At 44.9% G+C, this 26,681-nt stretch overlaps 3 protein-coding genes and 1 long non-coding RNA gene across 5 annotated transcripts; 2 read left to right on the top strand and 2 right to left on the bottom strand.

Annotated features, from left to right (window-relative positions):
• The first annotated feature begins 763 nt into the window (after positions 1–763).
• On the top strand, positions 764–8,502 carry metrnla (meteorin like, glial cell differentiation regulator a). The gene is made up of 4 exons (XM_086054849.1): positions 764–1,476; positions 4,603–4,994; positions 7,669–7,728; positions 7,860–8,502. Exons 1-4 carry the CDS (start codon positions 1,358–1,360, stop codon positions 8,177–8,179), a joined length of 891 nt encoding a protein of 296 aa, XP_085910975.1. The 5' UTR covers positions 764–1,357; the 3' UTR covers positions 8,180–8,502.
• On the bottom strand, positions 8,383–14,932 carry LOC147133927 (uncharacterized). Its single transcript, XR_015090023.1, has 2 exons — positions 14,897–14,932; positions 8,383–9,731 (listed from the first exon to the last, which is right to left on the bottom strand). It is a non-coding gene; the product is annotated as an uncharacterized LOC147133927 (long non-coding RNA).
• LOC147133926 (MAPK regulated corepressor interacting protein 2-like) lies at positions 12,293–18,576 on the top strand. 2 transcript variants are annotated; one of them, XM_086054850.1, is made up of 5 exons: positions 12,293–15,278; positions 15,358–15,427; positions 15,984–16,126; positions 17,917–18,031; positions 18,234–18,576. In XM_086054850.1, the coding sequence occupies exons 1-5, from the start codon at positions 15,224–15,226 to the stop codon at positions 18,544–18,546; spliced, it is 696 nt and encodes a 231-aa protein (XP_085910976.1). In that variant the 5' UTR covers positions 12,293–15,223; the 3' UTR covers positions 18,547–18,576. The 2 variants fall into 2 exon arrangements, with proteins under 2 accessions (XP_085910976.1, XP_085910977.1); XM_086054851.1 differs by having other exon boundaries at positions 17,917–18,027; positions 18,234–18,448.
• Positions 18,161–26,342, bottom strand: trap1 (TNF receptor-associated protein 1). Its single transcript, XM_086054848.1, has 18 exons — positions 26,089–26,342; positions 24,931–25,101; positions 24,772–24,854; positions 24,213–24,353; positions 23,913–23,984; positions 23,425–23,585; positions 22,897–23,006; positions 22,752–22,825; positions 21,955–22,110; positions 21,756–21,876; positions 21,606–21,675; positions 20,954–21,101; positions 20,687–20,872; positions 20,336–20,474; positions 20,171–20,256; positions 19,948–20,093; positions 19,509–19,581; positions 18,161–18,871 (listed from the first exon to the last, which is right to left on the bottom strand). The coding sequence occupies exons 1-18, from the start codon at positions 26,207–26,209 to the stop codon at positions 18,770–18,772; spliced, it is 2,160 nt and encodes a 719-aa protein (XP_085910974.1). The 5' UTR covers positions 26,210–26,342; the 3' UTR covers positions 18,161–18,769.
• Between the last annotated feature and the right edge of the window lie 339 nt (positions 26,343–26,681).

Below are 26,681 nucleotides of genomic sequence, written 5' to 3'. Positions count from 1 at the left end.
ATTAAAAAAGAAAAGCAACAAAAAGATGTCATCTGCAGCTCACTGGCAAGTGGTGAAAAGCAAAACAAAACATTTAGACCGTCTCGCTCTTGAGCTATTCTTAAAACAGCCTCACAGTCGCTGATATTGCTTTACATAATTACAATTACTTGCCATTACAGTAGGAAAGTTGTGGTCGTTTCACAAGGCTCGCTACTCAGTCAGATTTTTACAGATACATGACTGTCAATACACAATCCAGTTCATGGTGAGATGACATTGCTTTGCTGCAAATGCATGTGATACGTCCGCCAAAAATAATTATACAGGGCGTCCAGTGTATTCCAATGTTTTCATCAGGTTTATCTGTGCAATGTCGCAATAGGTTTTTTAGGTTGTGCAACACAACAACAGATGTCACCAGCCAGAAGAACGAGTTATCTCATCGTGACGCTTACGTACATACGATCGCTACATCTGCACATGCATGTACACTTCTGCATCTGTGTAACTCGGAATTCAGCCTTATTATCGTTTGAAATGGCAGATCTTGGACAGATTTGATCATTTTGTAAGGGGAAAAAGGACATGATCAGATGGTGTCTTTGATAAAAGAGCAAATTTTCCACTGCTACCGTTAAAAGCTGTCCATTTAGGATTTCCTTTAGTCATGCTTAAAAAGCTTACATCATTTGGAGGTTATCTTCAAGGCAGTGGTGGCAAATAACGAAGTACAAATACTTCATTGCTGAATTTAAGATTTTTCAGGTATATTGTACCTAACCCGAACGTTTCTTTTTCGGACGACTTTTTACCTGTACTCCCAACATTTGAAATGTGATATCTGTTCTTAGTCCTCCTTACTATGGCCAAGGTATATAAACTTAAAAGTGTAAGCAAAGGAGTCAAAAACAGTCGCTATTTCTACTTTTACTTTCATCTATACTTCTACTTAAGTACTTTATCGACCTCTGACTTAAGGACACATGTTTTGTCTTTTTTATTGTTTGTTTTTTTTCAACATTTTTGACAACTGAAATTTCCGAGCGAAGGTGCGATAACTTGAACGGGTCTTCAGGCGATGCGCAAGCCGCGGGTGAACGGGGCGTGACGTGGGAGGAGCGTTCACGGTCGCAGTCGAAATTCGGAGCACCGAACTCATTTCACGACGGAACTGTGAACGCGCAGAGTCCGCTCCACGGCGGCGGCGAAACGAAACCACCGGGGGAAGTTTCAACTTTTAACGCCGAAACGACTTGCTGAAAGCAGCAGAGTAAGCCGCGTGACGGCGCGCCACAGCGAGTGGACGGCTGGAAGGAAATGTGGCGGCGGACTTTGAAGCCCCTTTGAGGCCGAGAAGAGGCGAAGGAAGGCAAACATGCTCAGCCAGCCGCTGCGAGCCTCGTCCTGGCTTGTGCTCGTCGTCGTCGTCCTCCTCGGCCGATGTCGGACTTCTCTGTGCCAGTACTCGAGCGACCAGTGCAGCTGGAAGGGCAGGTGAGCAAAAACAAAAATACAGCACATTGCATCCAGCCAATTAAGACCAAAAAAAAGAAAAAAAGCACACTCGAGTAGCCATTTTATGAGCAAAATCCAATTGGAGCACTTTAACTTTTTATTGAAAATTGTAACTAACAACTCTTCAAGTCTGTACAAGTTGTCATAAAGGGAACAATATGACATAAATAGGAAGATTTTTTCTATTGAAGCATTTTCTCTTGGGTGCCAAAGATGGGTGTTCATGGGCTCATGTTGTCTTAAATGTAAAGTCTTGCTCCATAACCATGTTGAAAATGAGTCGCATCCCCAAGACTGGCCACTTGTTCACCCTCTTTGTACTCTAACTTGTCAAATACACTTCAACGGGGCTCCAAAGTCCACCATTATTTGTCAACAAATATCTTCAAATATTGTGGCCACACTTCCCAGCTACTGTGCAAATTTGAGCAACATTTAACTGCTCCAACGTGCTTCCTCCAGGGCCGCGGCGTACAAATTCCGAAACTATATCGTACACGACCTTGACATGGACATAAAGAGTGTGCATCACAAAACCTCATGCTAGCCATCCTGAGATTTCTCCCTAGTGGCTGTTAATGGTCTTAGGATGCCAGAAAGAAGGCAGAAAAACAACAACAACAAGACATTTTTCATGCAAAACCGCCGTTTATGGCGATGACATTGACATAAATGGTGGAAACGGATCAGAAAGAGCGCGGATGCATCACACTTTGCAACATCGGAAGGATGCTTCAAAAAAGTGATACATTTCTTGACTGTCCATCATGTCTTCTCGAGCAAAATGTTTGATATTTTAGTGTAAATGCTTATGAAAGAACCCTGTAGCCAATCTCCAACATCGATGTCGGCACATTTTTGGAGTTCGAGCCCGTGAAGAATTTGCGCTGCCCTTTAAGCGTTGTCATGCATTTGTGTTGCACAATGCTTTCGCGTATTGGACGAGGTCAGTTACTGTCGGTCATGTTGAGTGTGTGCCTCTAAGGGACGTGGCCTAGCGAGTGACATCAGCAGCCGGAGTCAAGTCCGGTCGGCTGCTTGGCTTGCGCGTGAGCCTCGCGCCGTGAGCGGTGGCCAACGGCAGCTCCTGGCCAGTGTTGTCATTTTCTATTTGTCCAGTTTAATCGCATTTTTACCTGATCACTTAAGTGTGAATCAGCAGACAAGCTAGTAAAAAAAAAAATCCACATCTAGTGAGAATGATAATCATCAAGTTTGGTCGCACAGCCCCTCCGTCAAACATCTGCTGAAATGTGTTTTGCGCTTTAAAGGCTCGCCTGAATTGTGCGGTTCCGTTTTTTTTTTTGTGTGTGTGTGTTTTTTCCGCTCTAATCCTCCAGTCAGGAGGGGCGAACCGTTCACTGCTTTGCGGCGTGCACCAATAATCTGGTGTTCATTAGTGGCCCGTTGACTAAGATCCTTCAATTGCACGCAGAAGTGACGGAAGCGGGACGAGGCTCCGGTTAATTAAAGGCACGGCGAGCCGAGCCGAGCCGAGCCGAGCCGCCTGTGCCCTGCTATGTTTTCCGCCGCGTTTAGAACGAGAGGCTGTGGAGGGGGGAAAACGTCATTTTCAGGAAACGGGCGTTTCTCCCACCGGAGTCCGACCGCGCGCTTGGCACGCCGCTCGGCCGTCGATGGCTTCCTGCTCCCTTTTTTTTGTTTTTTTTCTTCCCCAAAAGTAGGGCCATTTTTTTCAAATTTTTTTTCTCGTTAAAAAAACCTTTCCGGGGCATTGACTTGGGCAGGGCGCTTGTGCGGACGCTGTCGGCGCAGGCCCCGGACAAGCCTCCTCGGCCGCCTTCGGCGCATTGAAAGGCGAGCAAGGGAGGTTGTCTGCGTGACCCGCATTTGCACTGTCGCGGCGCTCGCTTGTGTGCCCCGCGGACGCCTATTCGTGCACTTCTGCCTCCAAAGGCAGCCCGCCGGGGCCACGCGTCCGCAGGGAAGCGGGGGCGCTTTGGCCCCCTTTCCACTGCAGAGGTTTCCTCAAGTTCTTCCATTTTCAGCCGATGAGAACAGTCAGAAAAACTCCGACTCGGACCAACGAATGGATGATATTGGCCAATAGAAGGCCTTTTCATTACAATTCAACAGCAAATTGTAATCGGTGAGGAATTGATGCGCCCCTAAATGTATTTTTGGCGCCGATTTAAACAAACGTCCAAATGTTGTTTTGGATTTTCATCTTTCCTTCTTTGTTTTCGACCCGTAAATGCATGCGCAATATGGATTCCTACCATGCATTGTTAAAAAATGCCACCAATTGCTGAGCCCAGCCATGAATTTGAAAAAAATGAGAGCAGATTTGTTCAGTGCAAAACATAAAAATCTAGAAAGCTTTATTTGCTCGTCTCATTTCAAACATTTGTAGAAATGCGTTGACCAGTGTAATCGGCCCGAGTTTTGCAGATTAACCGGCGCTATAATCTTGCTTTCACATGAAGCGGTTGCTCTTGTTTTTAGTGGCCTGTTTTAGATTTAGTCTAGACTTTGTGTCAAGCTGTCATTTCACTTTTGACTACTTTTCATGTTCAGACTCATTTTTTTTCTCAGCCCACTAAAAATCGGAACACTTTAGTCAGAATTGTCCACGATGACATTTTAGCCAAAGTGTCAAAATCCAGGTCCAGAAAATCAAAAGCCTGCCAGAGTTTGCCACAGTTGCTTTTTTCTTCACAAATGAATGACGTTTTAAAATTCGATTTGAGTTTCCTTTCAGTGATGCAAAAAAAAAAAGAAAAAAAAGTGCAACTCTCTAATAGTATAGAAGAAAGCAAGGTTTTCCTTTCGCCAAAGCCAATTGGCAGCTCAGGAATGCATCCGTTTCAGACACCTCATTTGAAAGATTGCGTTGGACAACATATTCATTTGCCGCATTTCGATCATGAAAGCAAATAGCATGGCACGCGAAGCCACGATTCTGCTAACGTTCCAATGTAAAACATTGCAAAAGGTCACATTAATGTCTTCTCTTTTCATTCCGGGATGCTTTGAGATGTCTCTTCAGATTGTTTTGTGTGGGGGGAGGGCTTTCCCCCCCCTGTGATTTTGCGTCCGCGTTTCCCCGCGTGAACTTTTCCGTGCGTGTTGTGCCGCCCGCAGCGGGCTGACTCACGAGGGGCACGCGCGCGACGTGGAGCAGGTGTACCTGCGCTGCGCCCAGGGCTCCGTGGAGTGGCTGTACCCGACGGGCGCCGTCATCGTCAACCTGCGGCCCAACGGCGCCTCCCCCGCCGCCGCCCGCCTCTCCGTCTGCGTCAAGGCCGCCGCCCACTCCGGCGGAAGCAACATCTACCTGGACCTGAACGGCCGGCTGCGCCTGCTGCTGCGCGAGGAAGACCGGGCGCCGGCCAAGGTGCGCTGCTTCGGCATCCTGGAGGGGGCGCTCTTCGTCGAGGCCGTCCCGCGCGCCGACATCAGCCGCCGCATCACCGCCTTCCAGTACGAGCTGGTGGCCGACGCGCCGGCCGGAGCCCGCCGCGCCCCGCTCGCCGGTGAGCGCCGCCTTTTCCACCTCCGACCACATGCGGACGTGCAAACCCATGCCAAATGACCACAAAGTCGCTCTGTGGCGCAAAGCCGGCCATTCCAAAGACTTTTTTTTTTCTTTGGCGGAGATGAGAAGGAGCCGCACGAGCGCTCGCAATGGAGAGCAGTGGCTCGTACGTCGTATTGTGGCCGGTGAGCGGATGAAAAATATTCACTCGCCGGGAGGGGACGTCGTTGTGCGTGTGTGACGGGCTGAAAGGGACACTCGCTGTGTGTGTGTGTGTGTGTGTGTGTGTGTGTGTGTGTGTGTGTGTTTCAAACCGCATTTCTCAATGTGTGTGAGTTTGCCTGTCACCGTGTGTGTTAGGGCTGCACAATATATCGAAAAAATAACAAGACGTGCTCACGTTTTCTTATGTTAGCGAGTATGCGTGTGTGAGAGCTCGCGTGACTGTGTGTGCGAGACCTTTTGTTATTGTGTGCGCGCGTGAGCCCGACTGCAAGGCTGTCGTTGTCCATCACCGCGTGTGTGTAACAATGAAACTGTTATTGCGTCTATGACTGAGCGCTTGTGTCCGATTATTGTATGAGCGTGTGTGTGTGTGTGTGTGATAGGAACGTCGCGATACCATAATATCACGATATGAACCTCACAATACGATATTTGAAAACTCACAATGCTGTATAAAAGCTCACGATATTGTAAAAAAAAAAAAAGGATATTCTGTTTTTGTGTCTTGGCCAGTCATGCGCTCCGATTGGCGATTAGCGCGGCTTTCAAACGTGGCATCAAATTAAACTGCGCTCGTAAACTAACCACCAGAGGGTGCCGGAACTCCACAAATTGAAAAAAAACTGGCCTTTAAAACAGATTTGCTGCTATTGATATTATGACGCGATGACGCCGTTATATTGTGGCAGTTTGAATATCGCCGATATTGTGACCTCCCGAGTGTGTGAGAGAGAGCGCGACACACGCGCGTGCCACGGTCCTCGTGACTTTTTGAAGTGGTTTTCAGTTGGCTCGGCGCTACTAGCGATGGACTGCGTCCGGGTCCAGATGTTGGGGTATATTCCTCCAGTCTGTGAAGTGGTCTTGATCAGATGTGACCCGGGCGAGATGCTGACTCGGCTCCCGCTTTCATTCCTGCGGTTCGGGTTTCACGGTCGACGTTTTGAAGAGAACAAATAGGAAACTCCAAAACACCAGAGGGTTCTGCTTCAAAACACATGCTGGTGCTCTTGAGCTGCCTCCGTTGGTGTCTTTCCGAATGTGAACTTGTGGCGAGGTGCGACACGACCCCACCAAACAAAACGGGGACCCCCTGTAGCTAGGGACTGCCAGTGTGGTCTTGGGCCAAAGATTTTGACATTATACTTTAATATCGCAGTTATCTGCCATTACAGTACAAAACTGTTGGCGTTCCACAAGGGTCACTGCTCAGTCCGCACATTTTTGTAGTACGCAGTCGAGGGAGACGACCCAAGTATAATTGATGGCAATTGAAATACAGTGCATTAGAAAAAAATATATATTTTAAACCAAAAAGAGGTTTTTTTTAATGCTGATAAACATTAAATATACATTTCCCCCCCAAACATTACAAAATATTGACAAAAACCATTTTGAAAAATCTGCAAATACTTAACTGTGTATTTCCCTATATTAAGCAGATATTTGATGTTACAGGAAAAAAAAAAAATCACGCCACACCACTAGACAGAAATGTCGCAAGAGTGGATGCACACATGAATTCTGAATCTTGTGCCACGTAATGGAAGACATTGAGATGTTCTGCCTGACCTTATACTACAGGTTGCCGGCAACGATTGTTGAACACGGACACAGTACATGTCATCAATAATGTTCAGACGAAATCAATTTGATCATTTGCCAGTGCACACCCGATGACGTCTCTCGGCACACTAACGTATCACGGCGCATTTGCTCTACAACCCCTCTGCAAATAGGTGTTCCACAAGGCTCTATCCTAGGCCCAAAGGCTGTTGTATTAGACTGTCCATGTCACAATGGCCAGGCATGACAGGAAAAACCTGGCGGTGTTCCACAAGCCTCAATATTAGGTCCACTTTACATTAACGACCAAATAACCTGCCATTCCAGTTGCCGTCTTTTTTTTCTGGCTAGTCTACTTTCGGTTCATAGACTATCTTGAGTGGTGTGGCCATTTTGGGTTATCTCTTGTGGTAAAAAGACTGGTGGTCAAAGGCCAGAGGCGAACTTGATTTGAAGTGCTGGGAGCATTTGATTGGACTGCCTCCCGCTCTTGAGCAAATATGCCAATTCTGGCTTACAAGGAAAGCTCCTCCATGCATTTGATGCTTTGAAGTCCAGGGCTATTCTGGCACGTCACAGTCGTACTGTATGGTAAGCTGCCCGAGGGATGGTTTTTTTTGTTTGTTTTTTTTTACACACTTTGTCCACATTGCTTGGCTATTTTTAACAACGTTTGAATCTCTTGAAAGTACTTTCATTCGTGAAAACAAGTAGAAACAAAAAAACGAGATACGGTCCCGCACGAGCGTCACATCGTACCATCCGACGTAACGACTTTTGTTGCTTTTACATTATGAACCTGTTTTTGTCATTTATTTTTCATTGTGTCTTTTTGTAAATTGAATTCAAGCCATTGTCTTTTTCTTCTTTTTTTTTTGTAGCACCCTGTCAGCCATGCAGTGACGCCGAGGTTCTTCTGGCAGTCTGCACCAAAGACTTTGGTAAGTGTGTCAGTGTAGCCTTGACAGGAGACAACGGACAACATTTTTGCTACCGCAGTGCATGCAGGCAGAATGTGGAACTTACTCTCTGCGTGTGTGTGTGTGTGTGTGTGTGTGTTAACATTGTTCAGTGGCACGCGGCGTCATCAGGGCGGTGCAGGAGGAGCCGGAGGAGGATCGCCGGTCCGTCAGCGTGGACTTGAGCCGCCTGCACAGACAAAAGACGCAGGTGTTTGTCCCCGGGGGTCCGAGGGGACGGCGCTGGTTGGGACGCATCATGATGCCGCTGCGGTGCGCCATCAAACCCGGCGAGGGCGACTTCCTCTTCACGGGGACGCTGCGCTTCGGCGAGGCCTGGATGGGCTGCGCGCCGCGCTACAAGGACTTCCTGCGCCTGTACAGAGAAGCCGAGAGACTCGGGAGCAATCCCTGTCACCTGGACGTGGACTGAGTGGGCTCGGAGGACCCCCCGCGCCCCATTTTGGGAATTTCTTTGAGACTGACGGGCGGTCGCCGAGACCCCCTTTGGATGAAATGTAGCAAGCCCCCTCTCGGTGTACAAAATGTGAATGAACAAACAACAAGTGTATATTTGGCAGCAAGACATGCTTTGTGAAAAGCGTGATGTACAAAAGTTATTTCTTATCACAGAAATAGAATAAGTCAAAAGCTATTTTTTATTTTGTTTACAAAATGCCTAAATGTGAAAAAAAAAAAAGGAAAAAAAAAGAAAAATGTTTCTGCCCTCGTGAATAAAAATGTGCTTTAACGACATTCACGTGCACTTCGATGACATGCTTTGTATTGGAAAAAAAATACAGAGATTACATTTTGTACAATTGCTTTAAGAACAATAATTGAGCGGCTGGAAAATAAGAACAAGTGTACACATTTTTCAGAAACGGAAGCACCAAAAAGTTAATAAAAATAAAGTAAAAAAAAAATAGAACATAAATGGGTGTAAATACAAAATAAAATAAATCAAAATTAGTGAAACTAGAAGAAAATAAAATTGAAGTCCAAATGAGAAAAATAAGTTAAAATACTTTACAAATAAAGGCATAACAGTATGGCAAGTTACAATAAATAAATAAATGCAAATAAAATAAAAATAGGTTAGTTAGAATAAAGTTAAAAACAAGTCAAAATTGTATTAAAATAAAGTTAGAAGACAGAAAAACAACTAATGAAATAGTATTAAATAGATAAAATATATATATGTAAAAAAAAGTATAAACAAGAGCAAACAACAAAATTACAAATAAAAACATTAACAGGTAAAATAGAACAAGAATAAAAGAAAAAAGAAAAAGTTCATTCTAATAAAAATTTGGAAAGTAAGGAAAAAATAAAGATTGAAAAGATCAAAAACAAGTAAAAAAAAACTACTACCAATAAACGTGTTCAAAACAGTAAGTTTACAATAAAGTTAAAACCAGACAACAGCAAAAATGGCTAGAAAATAAACAGCAGAGGAATAAAAAATAGTAAATCCATACAAGACTCGAAATGGAGTAAAACATCAAAAGAAAATACAACATTGAAAAACATTGAAAAGCAGTATTCTTTGAATTTGGAAAAGTAACGAATTGTTGGTGCGCAAATAAAACAAGCAAGCAAATGTTTTGCGGTGGCTTTGAGCAAGCGTCATTCATTCGCAGTCTGGACAGGAACCGTCAAACGGGCACCAACGCCCCAAGCAAACACTGCAGCCTAAACCGACTTTTGTCACGTTTCTTTTAGAAGAATCGTATTGCGTCATTTCGACTGGACTTCAAGCATTCGATTAGCATTGAGACTCGAATGGCGCTAACGGCTCGTTTGTGGCTCGGGCCTGGAAGCGTCCGCCGGCTTCATGGAGCGCGGCTCCGCCCACGCGTCGAGGTCCAGCTGAAAGACGCCATTGTTCCCGGGAGAGCCAAAGGCGCTCGCGCCGTCCTGTGACTCCGCCGCCGCCGCCGCCGCCGCCGCCGGATTGGCGCGAACAACTCGGCTCAAACTTTCTGTTGATTACATTTGGTTGTGTTTTTGAATTCTCATCTGTCTCCCTACTCGGAAGGCAGGACAAACCCCGCCCCCTCCTGGCGTCTGCATTCCGGCCGACAGCGGCGGTCCTGGAATGGCGCACTGGGAAAGGCAAACAGTGTCGCTATGGCAACCGGCCCGCACTGGGAACCGGCTCGCTTTCTGACGCCGCCGCGAGGATGAGGAAGGTCAGTGGGCTTCGTTCGCCGTTGTGGAATGAAAACGCTCTTCCTCAGGGAAAAATAATGTTTTATATAGCGTTGAATTCATTTTGATTGATTTTGGACGTAAAGTTCAAGTACATTCTAAAAGGTATTATATATTTTGTGTCCTAGATAAATAGTTTTAAATGAAATATTTTCATTTGAAATGAGTTAAATACTGTATTGAAGCAACTGTTATAGAAATGTAATTCGTAATTTGGTTTTCACGAGATAAAAATACAGATTTTTAATTCCTCAATTCATACATATACTGTATTTTTTTTTATTTGGCATTTATTTTCTGTTTAAAAAAGTCACTGTAGAAACTTGGTTATTGGGGAAAACGAGAAAAGAATGATGCACTATTTACCGTATATTACCTGTATATTATTTATTTTACTCAAACATTTTTTTAAATGTTTTGGGGTAAAAATAAGAGCAAAATGTGAGCAATCATTTAATATAAATTATTTTACAGTTTTTTTTTATGTATATATGACTACTTGTTGACACCATCATTGGTAATTAATATAAAAGAAAAAAAATGATTCCGCTTACTTGTAAACTCACCTTGGTTTGAATAGAATTACATCACTTAATGACTGAATATTACATGAAATATGTATTATAAATATGACTTCAAAATGGTAAATATATATATATAATGAAACATCATAAATAATAATTATTACTTTTCAAGATGAATTCTTTTTCTGACAACCTACTGACATTTTCATTGTTTTTTTGTTTTTTTTTTAAAGCTTGATTGAGCGCAGCTAAATTGAGTCAATGTGACTTTTTTGTCTTAGTCTTGTGATGCACACGCGACACTTTTGGACTTGCCGGGCGAGGTCACGTCTTGTGTCTTCTTTGTTGCCGTGCAGCCCCCGAGCCACTTCGCGCTTGTCTCGTGCCTGCAATCAAGGAAAAAAAGAGAGGGTTTCCCCCCCCCCCCCCCCTTCTTTTTCTTTCTTTTTAGGGGGGAGGAAAGGGAAAAAAGAGAGAAAAGGAAGCAAAGCAGTCGAGTCCAAAAGCAGGCGGACCCCCAAACACACGCACACACACACCAAAGTACCGAGGGGAGACCAGTGGCTAATATTTTAGGCCTCTTCGGGAAGTGCTGGAATCTATGGAATGCCTTTGCACGCACGCACGCACGCACGCACGCACACACACACGTGCAGCTTCGCTCAGGCTGGTTGTCTTGATTAGCTGGAATCAATGGTGCCTCTGTGCTTTTTTTCCTCCCACTGTGCGTGTGTGTGGGTCACAGTCAGCGCGTGGCTCTAACCCCCAGCACACATAAACACTAGAGAGTAGTACACATTGAGAAAGCCACGCACGTGATCCGGACACATTCCATACAGCGGGTAGGAAATGTCTACACACCCCTGTTGAAATGCCAGCTTTTGGAGATTCAAAGAAAAAATAGAGACCAGGAGAAAACACTTCAAAATTGAAATGTGAGAGCGCAAGTCCAAACAAACTAGCAATGTACGGCGGTTGCACAAGTGTGCACACCCTCTGACAAGTGAACCAATCCCATTCAAACACTTTCAAGTGTCTCTGATGTAGCCCAAGATCAAGTTCAGCTCTTCTTTTCCTGACTTGCGTCGCTTACTTGACTTTAGTTATTTAGTTACAGCTACTTTGCTACAGCAAGTTTCTCCCCTCTTCTTTTACGACTTACTACACGCGTTTTGTCCGATTTTCTGTTTCCGGATTCATTTAAATTCCGTCCACTTGATGAGGAAACGTTTCCGTCTGAACTCAGCCCGAAATGAGCGCGGGATGATGTCATTTGAGGATTGTTGCTGTCGCAAAACAAACCCAACAACACGGTCGTTGTGTTTGCGCACTGACTAAACTAGAGCAACCGGTCTCGTGCTCTGTCCAACTGAAACTCTCGCTGAGAGAAAATATGTGCCCGTGACGCAGTGGAAACGTGCTTGACTTCTGCACGCACTACAAAACCCATGACATCATCAGAACTACTTCCGACTGGATCAATTCATCCCCTTGAGTGTGGTCATGTGATATATATATATGTATATATATATATATATATATGTATATGTATGTATCTATATACACATACACATATATATATATATATATATATACATATATAAATATATACATACACACATGGTGTATAAACGTGATGGACGGAGGCCACATGAGACCTCCTTTTGTATTCCCCCTGGCAGACCAGTCTTCAAATGAATTGTAATATGTTTGCTCCCCCACAGTCTTCCTTTGCTGGGATCCAGTTGCCTATTGCAGCCGCACCATAGCAACAGCGGGTTGTGGAGGGGTGGGTGGGGGGGGGGGAGTGTCAGGGGGGTCAAGGCGGGCAGTTTCTCATGATGTCATCTCACAGTGCAGTGATTGACAGCTACTTGAAAAGGGAGTCTGGGATGAGAGGGGCACTGGCAGTGGGCTCAGATGACATGGCAATCACAATTCCCATCCATCCATCCATCCATCCATCCATCCATCAACAAAAAAGAATGTCAGAATTTCATTTGATGTTGTACCACTTAAGCATGCCACAAAATGCTGGACATGCACCTGCTGCATATTCCCAAATTGTTGAATTTGATCATATTGTACTGCTTCCTTTCATAATGTCGAGTGGCGCCTGCCCCAGCAGACAGACGGACAAACATTTCATTGCTCTGCTCCGCTCTCTGTGAGAAACCAGGACAAGTTTCACTTGACGACCAACAACTCTGCACGGCAACCGGGCCAAGCCCCTCCGACCTCTGACCTCGCTTGTGGGCTGAAAAAAAAAGTGTTGCGTCTGAGCGGGGCTCGAAGAATAGCCCGTCAAAGTGGGCGTGGCCTCTGTGTGGAAAGGAGCCGTCGCTGGCTGGCCATTGTCGGCGCGTGATGGATGGCGCGATTGAACGCGGGACGTTTGACGGACGCCAAACGACGGCGCGACGGATGGGCGCAAGCCAACGCTTTGTTTCTCCACAACCGAGCGGATGCGACTTGTTTGCACGGGGAGAGGTTTTGATGACCGGGAATGATGGGAAACGTCGACATGTCCTCACTCGTGTTGACTTTTAACGTGGACCGATTGGCCCTTTTGGAAAAGGACGGCTGAAGGAGGCCAAAGACCAGGAATACTTTTGTCATTTCTTAGGTCCGGATTCAGAATTCCAGCGCTACCTCGACTTACATGTGACCCAACCCAATTTTTCAAAATACAAAACGTGCAGATTTTTTTTTGTCGTAGTGCTAAATTGGCAACGGTGAACGTGACAAAAAGCAACAAATGCTGAACAATTCCTCAAGAAAGGTGTCAAGCCGTTTCTTATCGATGTTGCTTCATTACTTGACTTAAACACAAACGGCGCAGCAACACGTCAACAGATAATATAACCAAAGGTATATATTCTTTATCCTCCACGAAAAAACAACAACTATTACCCCAGTTTAATTGTGAAACGCTTCTGCGTGTATGAAGTTTGAGCGCATTATACTGCCCCCTGGTGGCCAAGGCGTAGACACCAGAAGACTTGGGTGCGTGCAGAGAGTAAGCGCTTGCGGCCAACGTTGAATCAATGCTATACTGCCAAGGTCAGATTGCAGGATTTTGACTCTATTTGCAAAAAAACAAATAACAAAAAAAAACAAAAACAAAAGCAAATCTGGTCTGCATGTTTCGTGAGCCAAAGTCCAAACCACAAAAGCATCAGCAATCAATCGAGCACGGGCCGAGGGCCATGTTTTGTTTCATTCTTTCATTTTTGTGTCCACTTGCTTTTGCCACTGGGGAGGCAAGTGCACATTTTGGAGAATTAGCACCGCTGCAAACAACAGCCAACTTCACTTGACAGTCTTTGGCCACTTCCTTTGATCGATTTGAGCCCCTCCTGGGATTGCTCTGTTTATACTTTTGTTTTGTTTTTTAACCGACGAATTAATGACATGTTTCTATTGTTTTGGCTTCGTGACCGGTGACGCTAACGTGTAAGTCAAATTGTCCCGTTTGGTCTGGGCCAGCGCACTCGCACGATCGAGTGTGATTGAATAAAAGTCATGTCAGTGGCACGGCTGCCTCCTCATTATCCAATTACAATGACGTCATTGCCATTCATGCCAATGACCGCGGTTTCGACGCGCTGCCGCCAAACAAAGTCATTAGAACGAATGAGAGCGACAAATGGCGGCCGGCGAGAGGCCCCTAGTGGTTTGCTCGTCTGCTTCGCGCTCAAGAGGACCCGGGTTGGAATTTCAACTCGGTGTGGAATTTTGAATGATCTACTCGTGCTTGCTACTCCGGTTTCCTCTCACACTCCCAAAACAAGTTACAAGTTGCAGAGGCTTCAATGGCAACTCTAAATTGTCCATAGATGTGAATGAGAGCCTGAATGCTTGTGGATTGTTTTATGTGACCTGCGATTGGTTGGCGACCAGTCCGGGGTGTACCCAGCCTCTCACCCTAAAGTGGGCTGAGACAGCCTGCAGCTGATGTCCCTGATGGGGACAAACTGGACGCGTGAAAAGGAAAGTGAATGGATAGATGGAGACAAATAAATGCGTGTGAAAACATATTTGATGGACATATGCTGCCCTCTACTGGAGAACCTAAGAGGTCCTTTATGAGGACTTGTTTTCAGGAAATTCATATTACACAAGCACCACTTTAAGCATTTCGAGGGGTTTACTTTACACTTGTTGAAAACTGCACTTTCTGGCCAAATTTTCTCCAAGCCTTTACATACGTCGTGTAGTTTTGCAGGTTTTAGGTAAGTATTTAATAGTTTCATTAAAACTAGATTAAATATTTATACTTCTTTTTTAATTATTATGAGATTTTTTTAGTATACAGGAAAATAACTACACTGTAATTCCCACACTTTGTAGTAAGTTACAGCAATCAACTCGAAGAAATCGAAGAAATTAAGCTACAAAAATAAACGTACCTGCTGTGCCATTCGACTTTCTACGATGGCGTTCGCGTTGTAACGCTGCTTCACGTTTCGGGGGCACTGTCTCTTTAAGAGGCGCGAGGGGGCGTGAGAAGCACGTGAGCCAGTGGTGCGTTTGACGGCTCGTGTCCCTCAACTCTTACGAATGCAGCATGCGTGACATTGTGCCTCTCAACGGGACAAATGTTCAACTCTAAAGTGGCGTAATTCTTCTTTTGGTCTGTTACACAACTTTTTCCACTCCACGGAGGTTATCCAACAAAAGTGTGAGTTTTAAGCGTTTTAAGGTCGGAAAACAAGTAGCCAAGTGGGACGTTTTGCATGATGTACACTATCACCAGAGGTCCAAGCAAACTGGTGACCCAGCGGCGCACAGGTAAGCACAAAACACCGTCGTAGTTTTTTTTTTTTTTTTTTTTTTTAAATAAACATATGAATAATTTGTGGTCTTCTAGGTCCCACGCAGCCGCTCGACAACAAAACAAACGACTTCAAGCACAAGCAAACGACCTGGAGTTTGCCCGAGTGAGTGTTGCGTTCATGGACTTTAGGACCACAATGTTTTTAGTGTGTTTCTGGGACTATCAATGAGTCACTAACAAGTGGTGTTGTCTCAGGACAAACCTTTGGCAGTTTATTCACTCGTCACACACGCGCAAACACGGATCTGTAAAAAATTAAGAGCACTTCTTAAATAATGATCAGCTTCCATGATTTTGGACGTCTATCTAATCAACGTTTTTGTTTCATCTTACAAACTGCATACAGCATAACTCCCAAACACAGCATAAGCACAAGCATTTATTGGTAGAAGTAAATCATGGTCAGCATCACAATACTAATTGAATATGTTTTGTCTCCTAAGTTTATCCAGAGCTGCATGTGACAACCTTTGACACCCTGCCTTTATTGTGTGTGTGCGTGTGTTTGGGGGTGGGTGTGTGCGCGTGTGTGACCTTGCACAAAGGCAAAGGTGACACATGGTCCTCCATTCAGCTGTTGTCAACCAAGTTTCTTTGACTTTTTTTTTTTCTCTACCCAAACGAGACATGTGCCATGCTTGTTTCTTTGTGGCCTGCAGTCTTCCCGCACCCAAAATTGTTTTTACCCGCCCCAACGGCAAAAAGTACCAGCAGCCCTCCCCGTGTGTGCCCGCGGACCCCCAGCAGGAGGGGGACTCATCGGCGGCGGCCCACGAGGACAACGTCAAGTTTGTGTACGAGGGTAAGGCAGGCAGCACATACACACACTTTCTCGTCTTTCAAGTCAGACCTTGTAACAACAGCTCCTTGCACACGCGTGTATTTTGTATCAGCACAGCCTCGGCTCACGACAGGGCGACACCCTCGCAGCTGCTCGTGCTCTGATAGCCAACCCAGCCCTTTTGTTTTACACTTGTGTTCTCAATAATTAGGGCTGAAAAATTTTAGGAAAAAATTGTATTGCGATTTTTCTGACTGGTATTGCAATTTCGATTTGATTTGCGATTTTCTTGAAATCAAGCTTCAGTGCAATAGTCACAATGTACAGTAACATTTGCAAACATGACACAAAATGCCATTATACTATACCATCAAAAACATTAAAAGCTACTACTCTCATAATGCAAGTACATTAACGAGGTTTTGTGAGGGAGGAAGTCCTTTTTCACGTTTTTAAAAATGGTTCAAGTATTACTGTACTACTTGCCGTCAAATATGAATATGCATTTATGTGAAATTGTATATATAAAATTTAATTTTTGAACCCAAAATGTTTTACATTTTGTACTAATGTACATGGTTTTGTGGAAAAAAAAAAAAAAAAAGAACATGTATAGTAAGGCTTTTTGGTGGGAAAAACCTGAACCCCCCCCAAAACACATGTATATTAAGGCGTTTTTTGGGGAAAAAAACAACCATGTATAGTAAGGCGTTTTTGGAGGAAAAAAAGACCGTGTATAGTAAGGCGGTTTTTTTTGGGTTTTTTTTAACCATGTGTAGTGAGGCGTTTTTTGGGAAAAAGACGACCATGTGTAGTAAGGTGTTTTGGGGGAAAATAACGACCAATAGTAAGGCGTTTTTGGGGAAAATAACAACCAATAGTCAGGCTTTTTGGGGGGGAAAAAAAACATGTATAAAAGGCTCTTTTGGGGGGGAAAACGACCATGTATAGTAAAGCGTTTTTTGGGGGGGTGGGAAAGACCATGTACAGTAAGGCGTTTTTTTCGGAAAAAATAACCATGTATAGTAAGGCGCTTTTTGGGAGAAAAACCCAACTATATGTAGTAAGGCGTTTTTGGAGGAAAAAAATTTTTTTTTTTTGCCATTGAAGATCTATGGACAATGAGCAGTCAAGCAATTCACCTCACTACTAGCTGAGAGGGTAGAGTTGTGGATTTGTAAACCTGAGGGGCTGGGTTCAAATCTCAGTTATGCCATTTATAAATATGTGTTGAAAAAAAAACGAGCATGTAGAGTAAGGCATTAAAAAAACAAAAACGTGTTAAGGCATTTTTTTTTCGAAAAAAGGGTCAGGTTAGGCGTTTTTTTTGAAAAAGTGGCGTTTTTTTTTTTTTTTTTCCGAAAAAAATGGTAAGGGTATATAGTAAGGCGTTTTTTGGTAAAAGTGGTAAGGTGTTTTTTTTCGCGAAAAAGTGGTAAGGGTAAGAAAAACATGGTAAGGGTTTTTTCGAAAAACGTGGGCAGGGTGTTGTAAGGGTATAGTAAGGCGTTTTTTCGAAAAAGAGGCCGAAAAAAGCGATCATGTATAAGGCGTTTTTTTGGGGGGGGGGAAACGATCATGTATACCTCCCCCAAAAGAGTTAACTTAGGACACAAAATGTTAGAACCCTCCACACTCCTAATTAGCATTAGTGGAAGTCACAGGCTGGCAGAGTTAATCATATTGACGGCATGTATACAGTCAGGTGTTGTGGTTGGTAGTGATGAATAATACTGCGACTACAAATGTAGCTACATCAGGGGTTTACTTTCTTATCATTGATGAGCTTAGTGATGTCATCCTACTCGCAGCCTGGCAGGAGGCAATCCAACACGAGCGAGCGAGCGTCCCGGGGTCAGGAGAGGAGGGAAGCGCCACGGCGGTCCACTACAAAGACGACGCTCCGAGCCCTCACATGGACGGTCGGTATGAGCGATTGCTCATGTCTACTCTGCATCGGACAGAACTGCAGCCGGTGAACCACAGCTAAATTGTGGGAAGGGGAAAATTATGGAATCGTTTTACACACAAATTAGAATTGACCAAGACTCGGAATTTGTAGGACATTTTTTATTGTATTTTTTGGACTCCATATTCACGATGGTGCTTCTTCCTGTCGTCTCCTCAGACTTTGTGCCCATAGATCTGGACGAGTGGTGGGCGCAGCGCTTCCTCGCCAACATCGACAAACTTTCCTGACGTCCCTCGGGTGGGGGAGTTTCTGGATCTCGACAAGACTGGTCTGGGGTCGGCGGCCCGAAAGGCAGGAAGAGTCATTTGGGAGGGGGGCGCAAATGGACACAAAACGGCGGCCCGGACTCCAGAGCGGAAATCATAGACGCTCGCTTCCCCTGCACTGGAACTGCGGCCATTTTGACTCGGCGTCTTCAGACGTGAACGCTGGAGGACGTCGCTTGTGTAGTAATATAACATACGTGTAATGTTACTTTTGGAGTAAAAATTTGACCGTGTTCTCAAGAAGCAGCCAGCTTATTTTGTATTCCTTCTTCAGTTTGCCATCCTCCAAAATGCAATGGGAGGTTAGGGCTGAGATAAAAAAAATAATAATAATAATAAAAAAAAAAGTGCTCATGGAAAAAGCTTGAATCTCAGAGCCACTAAAGTGTGTCCAAATAGTACTTGTACCACAGTATAGTTGTACTCTCAGTGCTTCTCCAGCGCTTTTGTCAGCAAGTCATTGAGGCGGGAAATCATCGGCCGGGGATCGTCGTTCAAGCCCGCCGTGATCATGGCGTTGTCGTAAATCTGAACAAAAGTCAAGTCAAAGTGGTCAAGAATAGTGTTGGTTTCATATTTCAGGTCAAATTCAGAGATGTTTGACTTTTGGAACATAGATTCCTTGAAATTTTTGGTGGAATTCGACTGGATTCTTTGACTTTTCACACCAAATACAAAAAGTTGTGGCTTTGGATTGTAGTTCAATACTTGGAGCAATTTGACATTTCAGGTCCAGAGGTGTTGGAATCCAATTTTTGGTCAATTTCTGAACTTTCGGGTCCAATTCAGAGTTCTTCGACCAGATTATTTTTTTGGACCAAGACGTTTAGGTCTTTCGGGTTGAATTCTGAGTTCATTTATATTCAATTTTCAGAATTAATTAACCACATTTTCCTTGAAATGTTCAACCCAATCCAGCATTGTTCGTCTTGAACTTTAGGGTCACGTTCAGAATTGTTCAACATTTGGGCCTTCCTATCAAAATCCTTTTGCAGTTGAATTTGAGACCATATTTTCCATGAATTTTGAGTCGTTCCACTTATGGTCCTTTGTTGTTTATTTGGATTTTTGGGGATTATTTTCCAAATAATTGACTTTTGTATGACAATTTCTTTGAGATTTCAGGCAGGTTGAATCCAACGTAATCTTGTGCAGGGAGCGTTACCTGTTCAAGCAGCAGTGCGGCCAGTTCGTTGTTGGAGTCTTTAAGCGCGTGTAACTTCTTGATCAGATCATGTCTACAACATAGAAAGACAACACAGTTAACCAGTGGCAGGCCGTGCGTTTCGTTCCCCTCTGCCTTAGTGGGGGATCTACGTCTTTCTACCACCACTCTCATGTCACAATTCAAGAAACCGTCCATATTGTACAACCAAAAAACAATGCCAGCACATAACAGTGCCACATAGATGCGCCTGAAGCAGTTCAGAATCAATATGACCCACTTCTCTGCCCAGATCAACCGAAGCGCTTGGTAACAAGATGGCACCAAAGTCATGTTTTTAACTGTGAGACATGCCTTTGGCCTTTTTCACAGCGGCCATTTTGATATAATAACAACAACAACAACAAAAAGGTTTAGCAGTCAAGTTCGCCCCTCTCACCCCGAGTTGATCTCCAGAGTGGGCTGCAGTATCTGGGCTCTCTCCTCGGCGCTGCGAGCCAGCTGCTGCGTGCGCAGGAAGTGGCGCGCGGCGCCCATTTCCAGCACCGTGATCATGGCGGGGTGAGTGTCCAGGCGGGGGGTAAGCTGAACACAACAGTCGGGCATTTGCTTCCACGTAACCTGAAAACCGCATTTTTTTGCTTTTTGCTTTTTGCTTTTACCTTGACGTTGGTGACGCGGGGGCCCAGGGCGTTCTTCATCCACGCCATTAGGTCGTCGGCCTGCTCCTGAGTCAGGCGCTCCGACGCTGGCCGAAAAAAGAGAATCACGGTCAAGGCGGGCATCCCATCGAATGGCAGACAAATGGGAAATGAGGCGCAGCGCACCGGCTTTGCCGTCCTCAAACTTCTCCTCCTTGTAGTGGTCCACCACGATGTCCGTCTCCACCGAGATGAGCTTCTTCTTGTCAAAGTCCCTCAGGTGAAGCAAGGTCAGCTCGTCAAACTGCTCGTAGCAGAACAGCACCTGAGGGAGACAATTGCGGACATTTTCAAGCAAAAGCGTTGCAGCTATTTTTGGTGGTGAATTGCTACTCTACAATGCAGACGGTCCAAATACTGATCGATTCATTTGATCGCTGATAAGTTGTCAATTAACCATCGCACCTCTACTGTCAAATGATTAGGAAGTAGAGAATGAATGAAAGATTGGCAACACACATTTCCCTGGCGTCTCACCTCCATGTCTTTCTGCTTCATGGCCTCAAAGTAGGGCGAGTGCTCTGCGAGATGGCGGTTGGGGGCGCACAGGTAGTAGATGTTGCGCGTGCCCGCCTTCATGCGGGAGGCGTACTCCGTCAGGTTGGTGCGCTGGCCCGCCGGCAGCGCCGACGACTCGTAGCGAAGCAGCTTGGCGATGTCCTCCTGCGCAAACGCGGCGGGCCAAATTAGCGCTAGGAGGAGCAAGCGCTTGGCCACGCGAGCGAGCGCCCAAGTCAGAGTCACCTTGACGTCCTGCTCATGGCTGGTGACGATGCCCTCGCGCATGAAGAGGCCGTAGTCCTCAAAGAATGTGTTGTACTTCTCCGGCTCCTTCCTGCTCTGCTCCAGCAGGAAGCGGATCACCCTCTGCTGCAGGACGTCACGGAGCTTCCTGCAAGGGAGGACGATGAAGGCGAGTTCAACGCAAGTAGAGCACAAACGCAGTTGCAAAAGTCTCGGAATTTGGAAAGTTGGACAATTTCCACGGCAATTAACAGATAGAAGTTGCCCGGGGATTTAGGAGGGAACGCACTATACAATGACGATCCTTGAGGAGACTAATACAACCGGATTTTTAGAAAGTATAATTGAATATGACTATTATTTTTATTCTTCAATGAAAAACTGTCGCTCAAGAATATATTTGGCTTGATAAAAGTCAATCAGTTAAAATGCCATGCAGAGGCGCAATGGTTAATCGACAGATTACGGCTCATCCAATGAATAATTATTTTGAAGAGTCCGTTGCTAATGAAAAGCTGTTTGAGAGCGAGTGCAACTTGAAAGTGTTGCACTTTGCTCCGATGACGTCCGTGGCCGGCACGAAGCTCCGCCCCCCCGAATACTGCTAACCATGATGCGACTTCTTGAGATCCGTTCTTCGACACGCTCGTACCTGATGAGGGCGCTCTCCTGCAGCAACTCTCTGCTCAGATTGAGCGGGATGTCTTCGCTGTCCACCACACCTGGACGCGGGCACAATGTCAAGGTCAAAGGGGGATGAGATTGAGAATTGCGCCAGCGGCCGAGGGTCGAGGCGTCGCACCTCGGAGGAAGCGCAGCCACTTGGGCAGGATGTCGGTGGCTTTGGTCTGGATGAGAACCTTCCTGCTGTAGAGCGCCACGCTGGAGCCCATCTCCCTGCTCACGTCAAACATGGACGGCTTCTGTTGACGTGAAGATGCCGTTTAAAAAAAAGTTGGCTAGCCCCGCAGCCGCCTCAGAAGGCAAGGCCCCCCCCTCACCGTTTCAGGGACGTAGAAGATGCTGCGGATGTTGAGCGGGGCGTCGGCGCGGTAGTGCAGCGTGTAGCGCGGCTTGTCGTACGCCTGCGCCACGTAGCGGTAAAACTCCTCGTGCTGCCAGTCGCTGATCTCCTTGGGCTCCATCATCCACAACGCCTGACCGCAAGTAAACAATATTAAGGTTTTGATCCTAAGGAAGTCAAATTTGGGTCACTTTAACGTACATAATATTAATATTGGTTATTAACATTGAATAATATAACAATAATACATAATATCTAATATTGTATTTGTATATTTAGTAATATTTATGAATGATAGGTTAGTTTAAGCTACAGGTGCAATTTTGGGGGGGAAACATTGAAATCATTGCTATACTTGACAACACATGGTAAAATCCATATTGTGCAAGCTTTTATAGGTCAAACCTAAGAACAAAAAATGGAAATATCTCAAAAACCTGATGCGCCATGAAAAAAAAAGGAAAGATTTTTTTTTTTTTTAATCAGTGTCAAAAATATGTTTAGGGAGACATAAAGCCATCTCTGATTAAAATTTGCAGTTGACAGTGTAATTAAAGACCTTTTTTTTTTTTTTCGCCAGACACCGTATGATAAGGCCATTTCTTTTGGTTTGTAACTTTCCCAACAGTGTCAACTCACAGAATGACATGAATATGGCAGTGGATGGCATTTGTCACAATCATCAGAATCATCAAAATGGCATCATCCAACCCTTTTGTATAAAGTTGACCTCATCATCATCATCCTCATTCAGAAAGCAGCAAGTCCACCCACCTGCAGAGTGTTGAGCCTGCGACCGTTGAGGAAAACCGGGAAGCTGACAAAGTTGCTGTACTTGGTCACCACGTCTGGAAGGAGACACAAAAGCTTAACCTTTTGTTAGGTCGCAATGGACGGAGAGTAGGGACGAGGAGCCTACCTTTCACTCTGTCCTCGGAGGCAAACTCCTTGCAGTCGTCTTTGAGGTGCAAGACAATCTTCGTTCCCTGCTGGACGCTGCTGGCTTCGGCGATCTCAAAGACGCCTGAGCTAAAAGTGCCGTGTCATCAAAATGTTACGTGGGCGGTAATGGACTTTCTCCAGGATCTTGTTGTTAAAAACATATAGAATAACAAAGTGCATGGAGAAAATGTGTATACGTTAAAATAAGATGAGGTGATGATTATATATTGATGTGATTTTCATAATGGCACTTTAAGAGCATCCATACGTCTGATGTGGCCCGCAACGAAAATCAGTTGCTGGGTGAGGAAAATGCTCGTAACATCTGTGCAAAGTGTACAAAAATTGTACGTTCTGGACAAATGTTGTGCTAAAATGAAAACAGCAAATCCATGTAGCAAGAAACGTGAAGTAGACAAACTGAATTTGCTTTAGTGGGCCACAAAATAAAAATGATGTGGCGGGGCAGATGTGACCCATGTGGGCACATGAACGCACGGCTCACCCGTCGGAGGACCACTTGAACCCGGGCGAGCCGGGCTCTGCGGAGCGCGAGTAGACGTCCACACGGTCAGCCACCATGAAGGCCGAGTAGAAGCCCACGCCAAACTGGCCGATGATGGCGCTGCTGGCCTCTGCCTGGTTCTGCAACGCGTCCAAGAAGGCCTGCGGGCATCACCGAGGACGCACAAAGATGAGCATTTTGCCTCACTTCGAATCAAAGGGCAGCAAAGGCCAGAATCTCAGAAGTCTCAAAAAGATTATCCCCAGGGATTATCATGTGCACTGCAGTTTGTCAAATTTCTTCACGTTGTGTGGTGCACGGTGTTGCTCATCTCACACAACATGAAGGCAGCAACAACGCATGCCAATTCTTTCTTCCTCAAATGTGCCATCTCACATTTAAAAAGAAAAAAGTTAAGATGTGAAAAATGTGTATGTGTGCGCCTCTCGTAATACACGTGAGCATAAGAAAATAGCAAGAGCAGCTACCTTTGAACCGGAGCGGGCGATGGTTCCCAGGTTTGCAACCAGCTCCTCTTGGTTCATCCCCACTCCTGTGTCCTGTTCAAAATTGCAAATAAAATCCTTCAGTGTTGTACAATGTTCATCCAATAGGTGGCAGTACTGCCCAGAAAAGAACCAAAACGGACAAAAGTGACTGACAGACACTTTGAAAATAAGAAGTAGACGCAATTTATGCAACATTTTAGTGCTTCATTCCCATCTTATTTGTTTTATGTGGTGTTTGTTAGTGTAATAAGGTTGGCTGCATCTGGATTGCGCTCACACCTGTATGGTGAAGGTGCCCTTGGCAGCGTCCGTCTGCAGATGGATCTCCATGGGAGCCGTCTGGCCGCCCGCCGTCATTAGTTTGTGGCGCAGTTTCTCCAGAGCGTCGCTGCCGTTGGAGATGAGCTCCCTGATGAACACCTACAAGGAGAAAAGAGACGCCAGTGGACATTTTGTGTGGGCCGGTTGACCGTTGGCCCATCTATGGCATTTCACATTAAGCTAGTGGACTTTGGGTTCTATGAAACTATATGGTTTGCTTGAATATTTTGCTGTTTATAAATACGTTTGATTCTCTTTTGTTTTATGTGTCAGTTTTACAGTAGACGTCAACTGGAATGACAAATAGTTTGACATCACCACACTTATTGGGAGAACTGTGCGAGCAAGACAGTCACAAAGGGTGCAAAGGAACACACAAAGAGTGTGTTTAAATATGTTTCAAAGCATTTCAAAAAGTTCAAATGTGTTGACTGCATATGGGCTAAAAACATTTTAGGAGTGGTCTCTATATCGCAGACGGATCTTGGGGGTCATGGAGCATCCTTGTCTTACTTACCTCCTTCTCGGAGTACAGAGACCTGGCAACAATGTCCAGAAGCTTCTTGGTCTCGGCCTGAAATTCATGTTTGGAGAAGCTGCCTGGATGGATGAGAAGAAAGGACATTTTTAAAAATCCTTAAATAAACCCTAGCAATGTAGAGACAAGTTCCAGCACCCTGCACAGTCTCCGAATCGCTGATGATGGTGTGCAAAGGCGCCTCCTCGGGCTCCGCCTCCGCCTCCTGCGTGCTGTAGTAAGACCGCTGCTTGAGCCAAGGCAACGCTGGCTGAGGACGCCACAGGTTGGGCCGGCTGCTACGGTTCTGCTGGGGTTCAACCTGTGGGTCTAACAACCAGAAAATGGACAGTCAAGTTCAAAAATGTCTGTTTGGCGAGTAAACAATTCTTCAAAATACAGGCTTTAAAATTGTTTCCAGCAACTCCCAGCTAAAGTTCACTTTAAAAAACAAGGCGAATTACACTTTGTGTATTTAAAACAACCATATCACTTTGGATGTATGTTAGCTTGAAACTAAAACAATGCAAAATGGCATAGACATGCTGACAAATGGCATTAATGTGGTGGTGTTATTACTTTTTAAACAGTGGACATTTCAACACAGACGATGTAGCAACACATGTAGACAAAATATAACAGTACTAACCTGAGACTGACAGTTTTCGGCTGTTTTCCGGTTTCTATTGTTCATACTGTTTTGTGTTAATTTATTGCTTTCACTTGTTGTATCAAGCCTATTTTGTCACAGCTGTAGCTGTTGTGAAATGCGCTATATAAATAAAATTGTATTGTATTGCCCAGCCATTCATTACATTTTTTTTCTCAATTTTTTTCAAACGTTACGTTAAAAGGGGGTCTGACAATGCCTGGTACTGAATGAGTTAATAATGTCATTGTGATATATCTATAAACGAACGGGGCGCGGGGATTACTAAAAGGCAAAAATCAGATTTTTGCGGGAATTTTTTGGGGGTGGGGGGGATTTATTACCTGGTCATTTCGCTCAGCCAACCTAGAGGTATTGTCCATCCATACGCAGATACTGTAAGTATGACTTTACTACGGCAATAATGATGGACTACGGCGCGTTACTTACACATTCTATTTAAGTCACTCACGGCCATACGAACGGAACTCCGTCGGAAACCAATCAGCCAATGTAAGCTCTACGAAGAGTCAAGGAGGCTCACTATTTGCAGTACGTTCACGTGTTAACAAACTGGCTGTCAAATAAGTGAAGGTTATGAAATTACAAGCGATGCGATGCTATGACTGTTAGCACGGCTAGGCTATGCTAGGCTAGCACACACTTACCCTGTGTCAAGGAGCGCGAGACACAAGCGCTCAGCCCTCGTACGCATGGCGGAATCCTTCGAATGGTTCCGGCGGACAAAGACGTGATACCGAACCGGGCCAAAGTGAGGAAGCGGGACATAGTGACAGTGTAGACGAGACAGCCCAGGGCAGCTGTCAACACAGCAGGGACACTGATACGTGTTTAATGTCGCGCAACACGCCGCAACACCGCTAGCTACGGAAGGACGCCCCCATTCTGGTGTAATGGTGGAAGGTGTCCATCAAACCGCCTGATCACAAATAGCGGCTATTCAATAAACTTCACTGTAAAAAACAAACACTTTGTGTTACTTATAAATGCTGGCGATTTAATTGTCTGTAACGCTTTCTTTACGTTGTATTTTACATGTATTTTTGTACAGCATTTTAATTGGATTAGAAAGACTAACCTTAAATGGTCTCGTCTTCAAGGTCAAAGTGGTGAATTAGAAAGGTGGTCATTTAAGTGTTTTTTTTTTTTTAATTACATTTTAACGTATCAATAAATAACGTTTAATCTCGGCAATTCAAAGAATTTCAAGACAGAGTTTCTCACCTGGGTTAAGGTTTCA

Source organism: Filicampus tigris, chromosome 16 (assembly GCF_054856515.1).
Source record: "Filicampus tigris isolate MCC_2025a chromosome 16, RoL_Ftig_1.0, whole genome shotgun sequence".
Lineage (NCBI taxonomy): Eukaryota > Metazoa > Chordata > Actinopteri > Syngnathiformes > Syngnathidae > Filicampus > Filicampus tigris.
The sequence above is the reverse complement of the archived record's forward strand: the minus strand, read 5'-3'. Positions and strand labels throughout refer to the sequence as shown.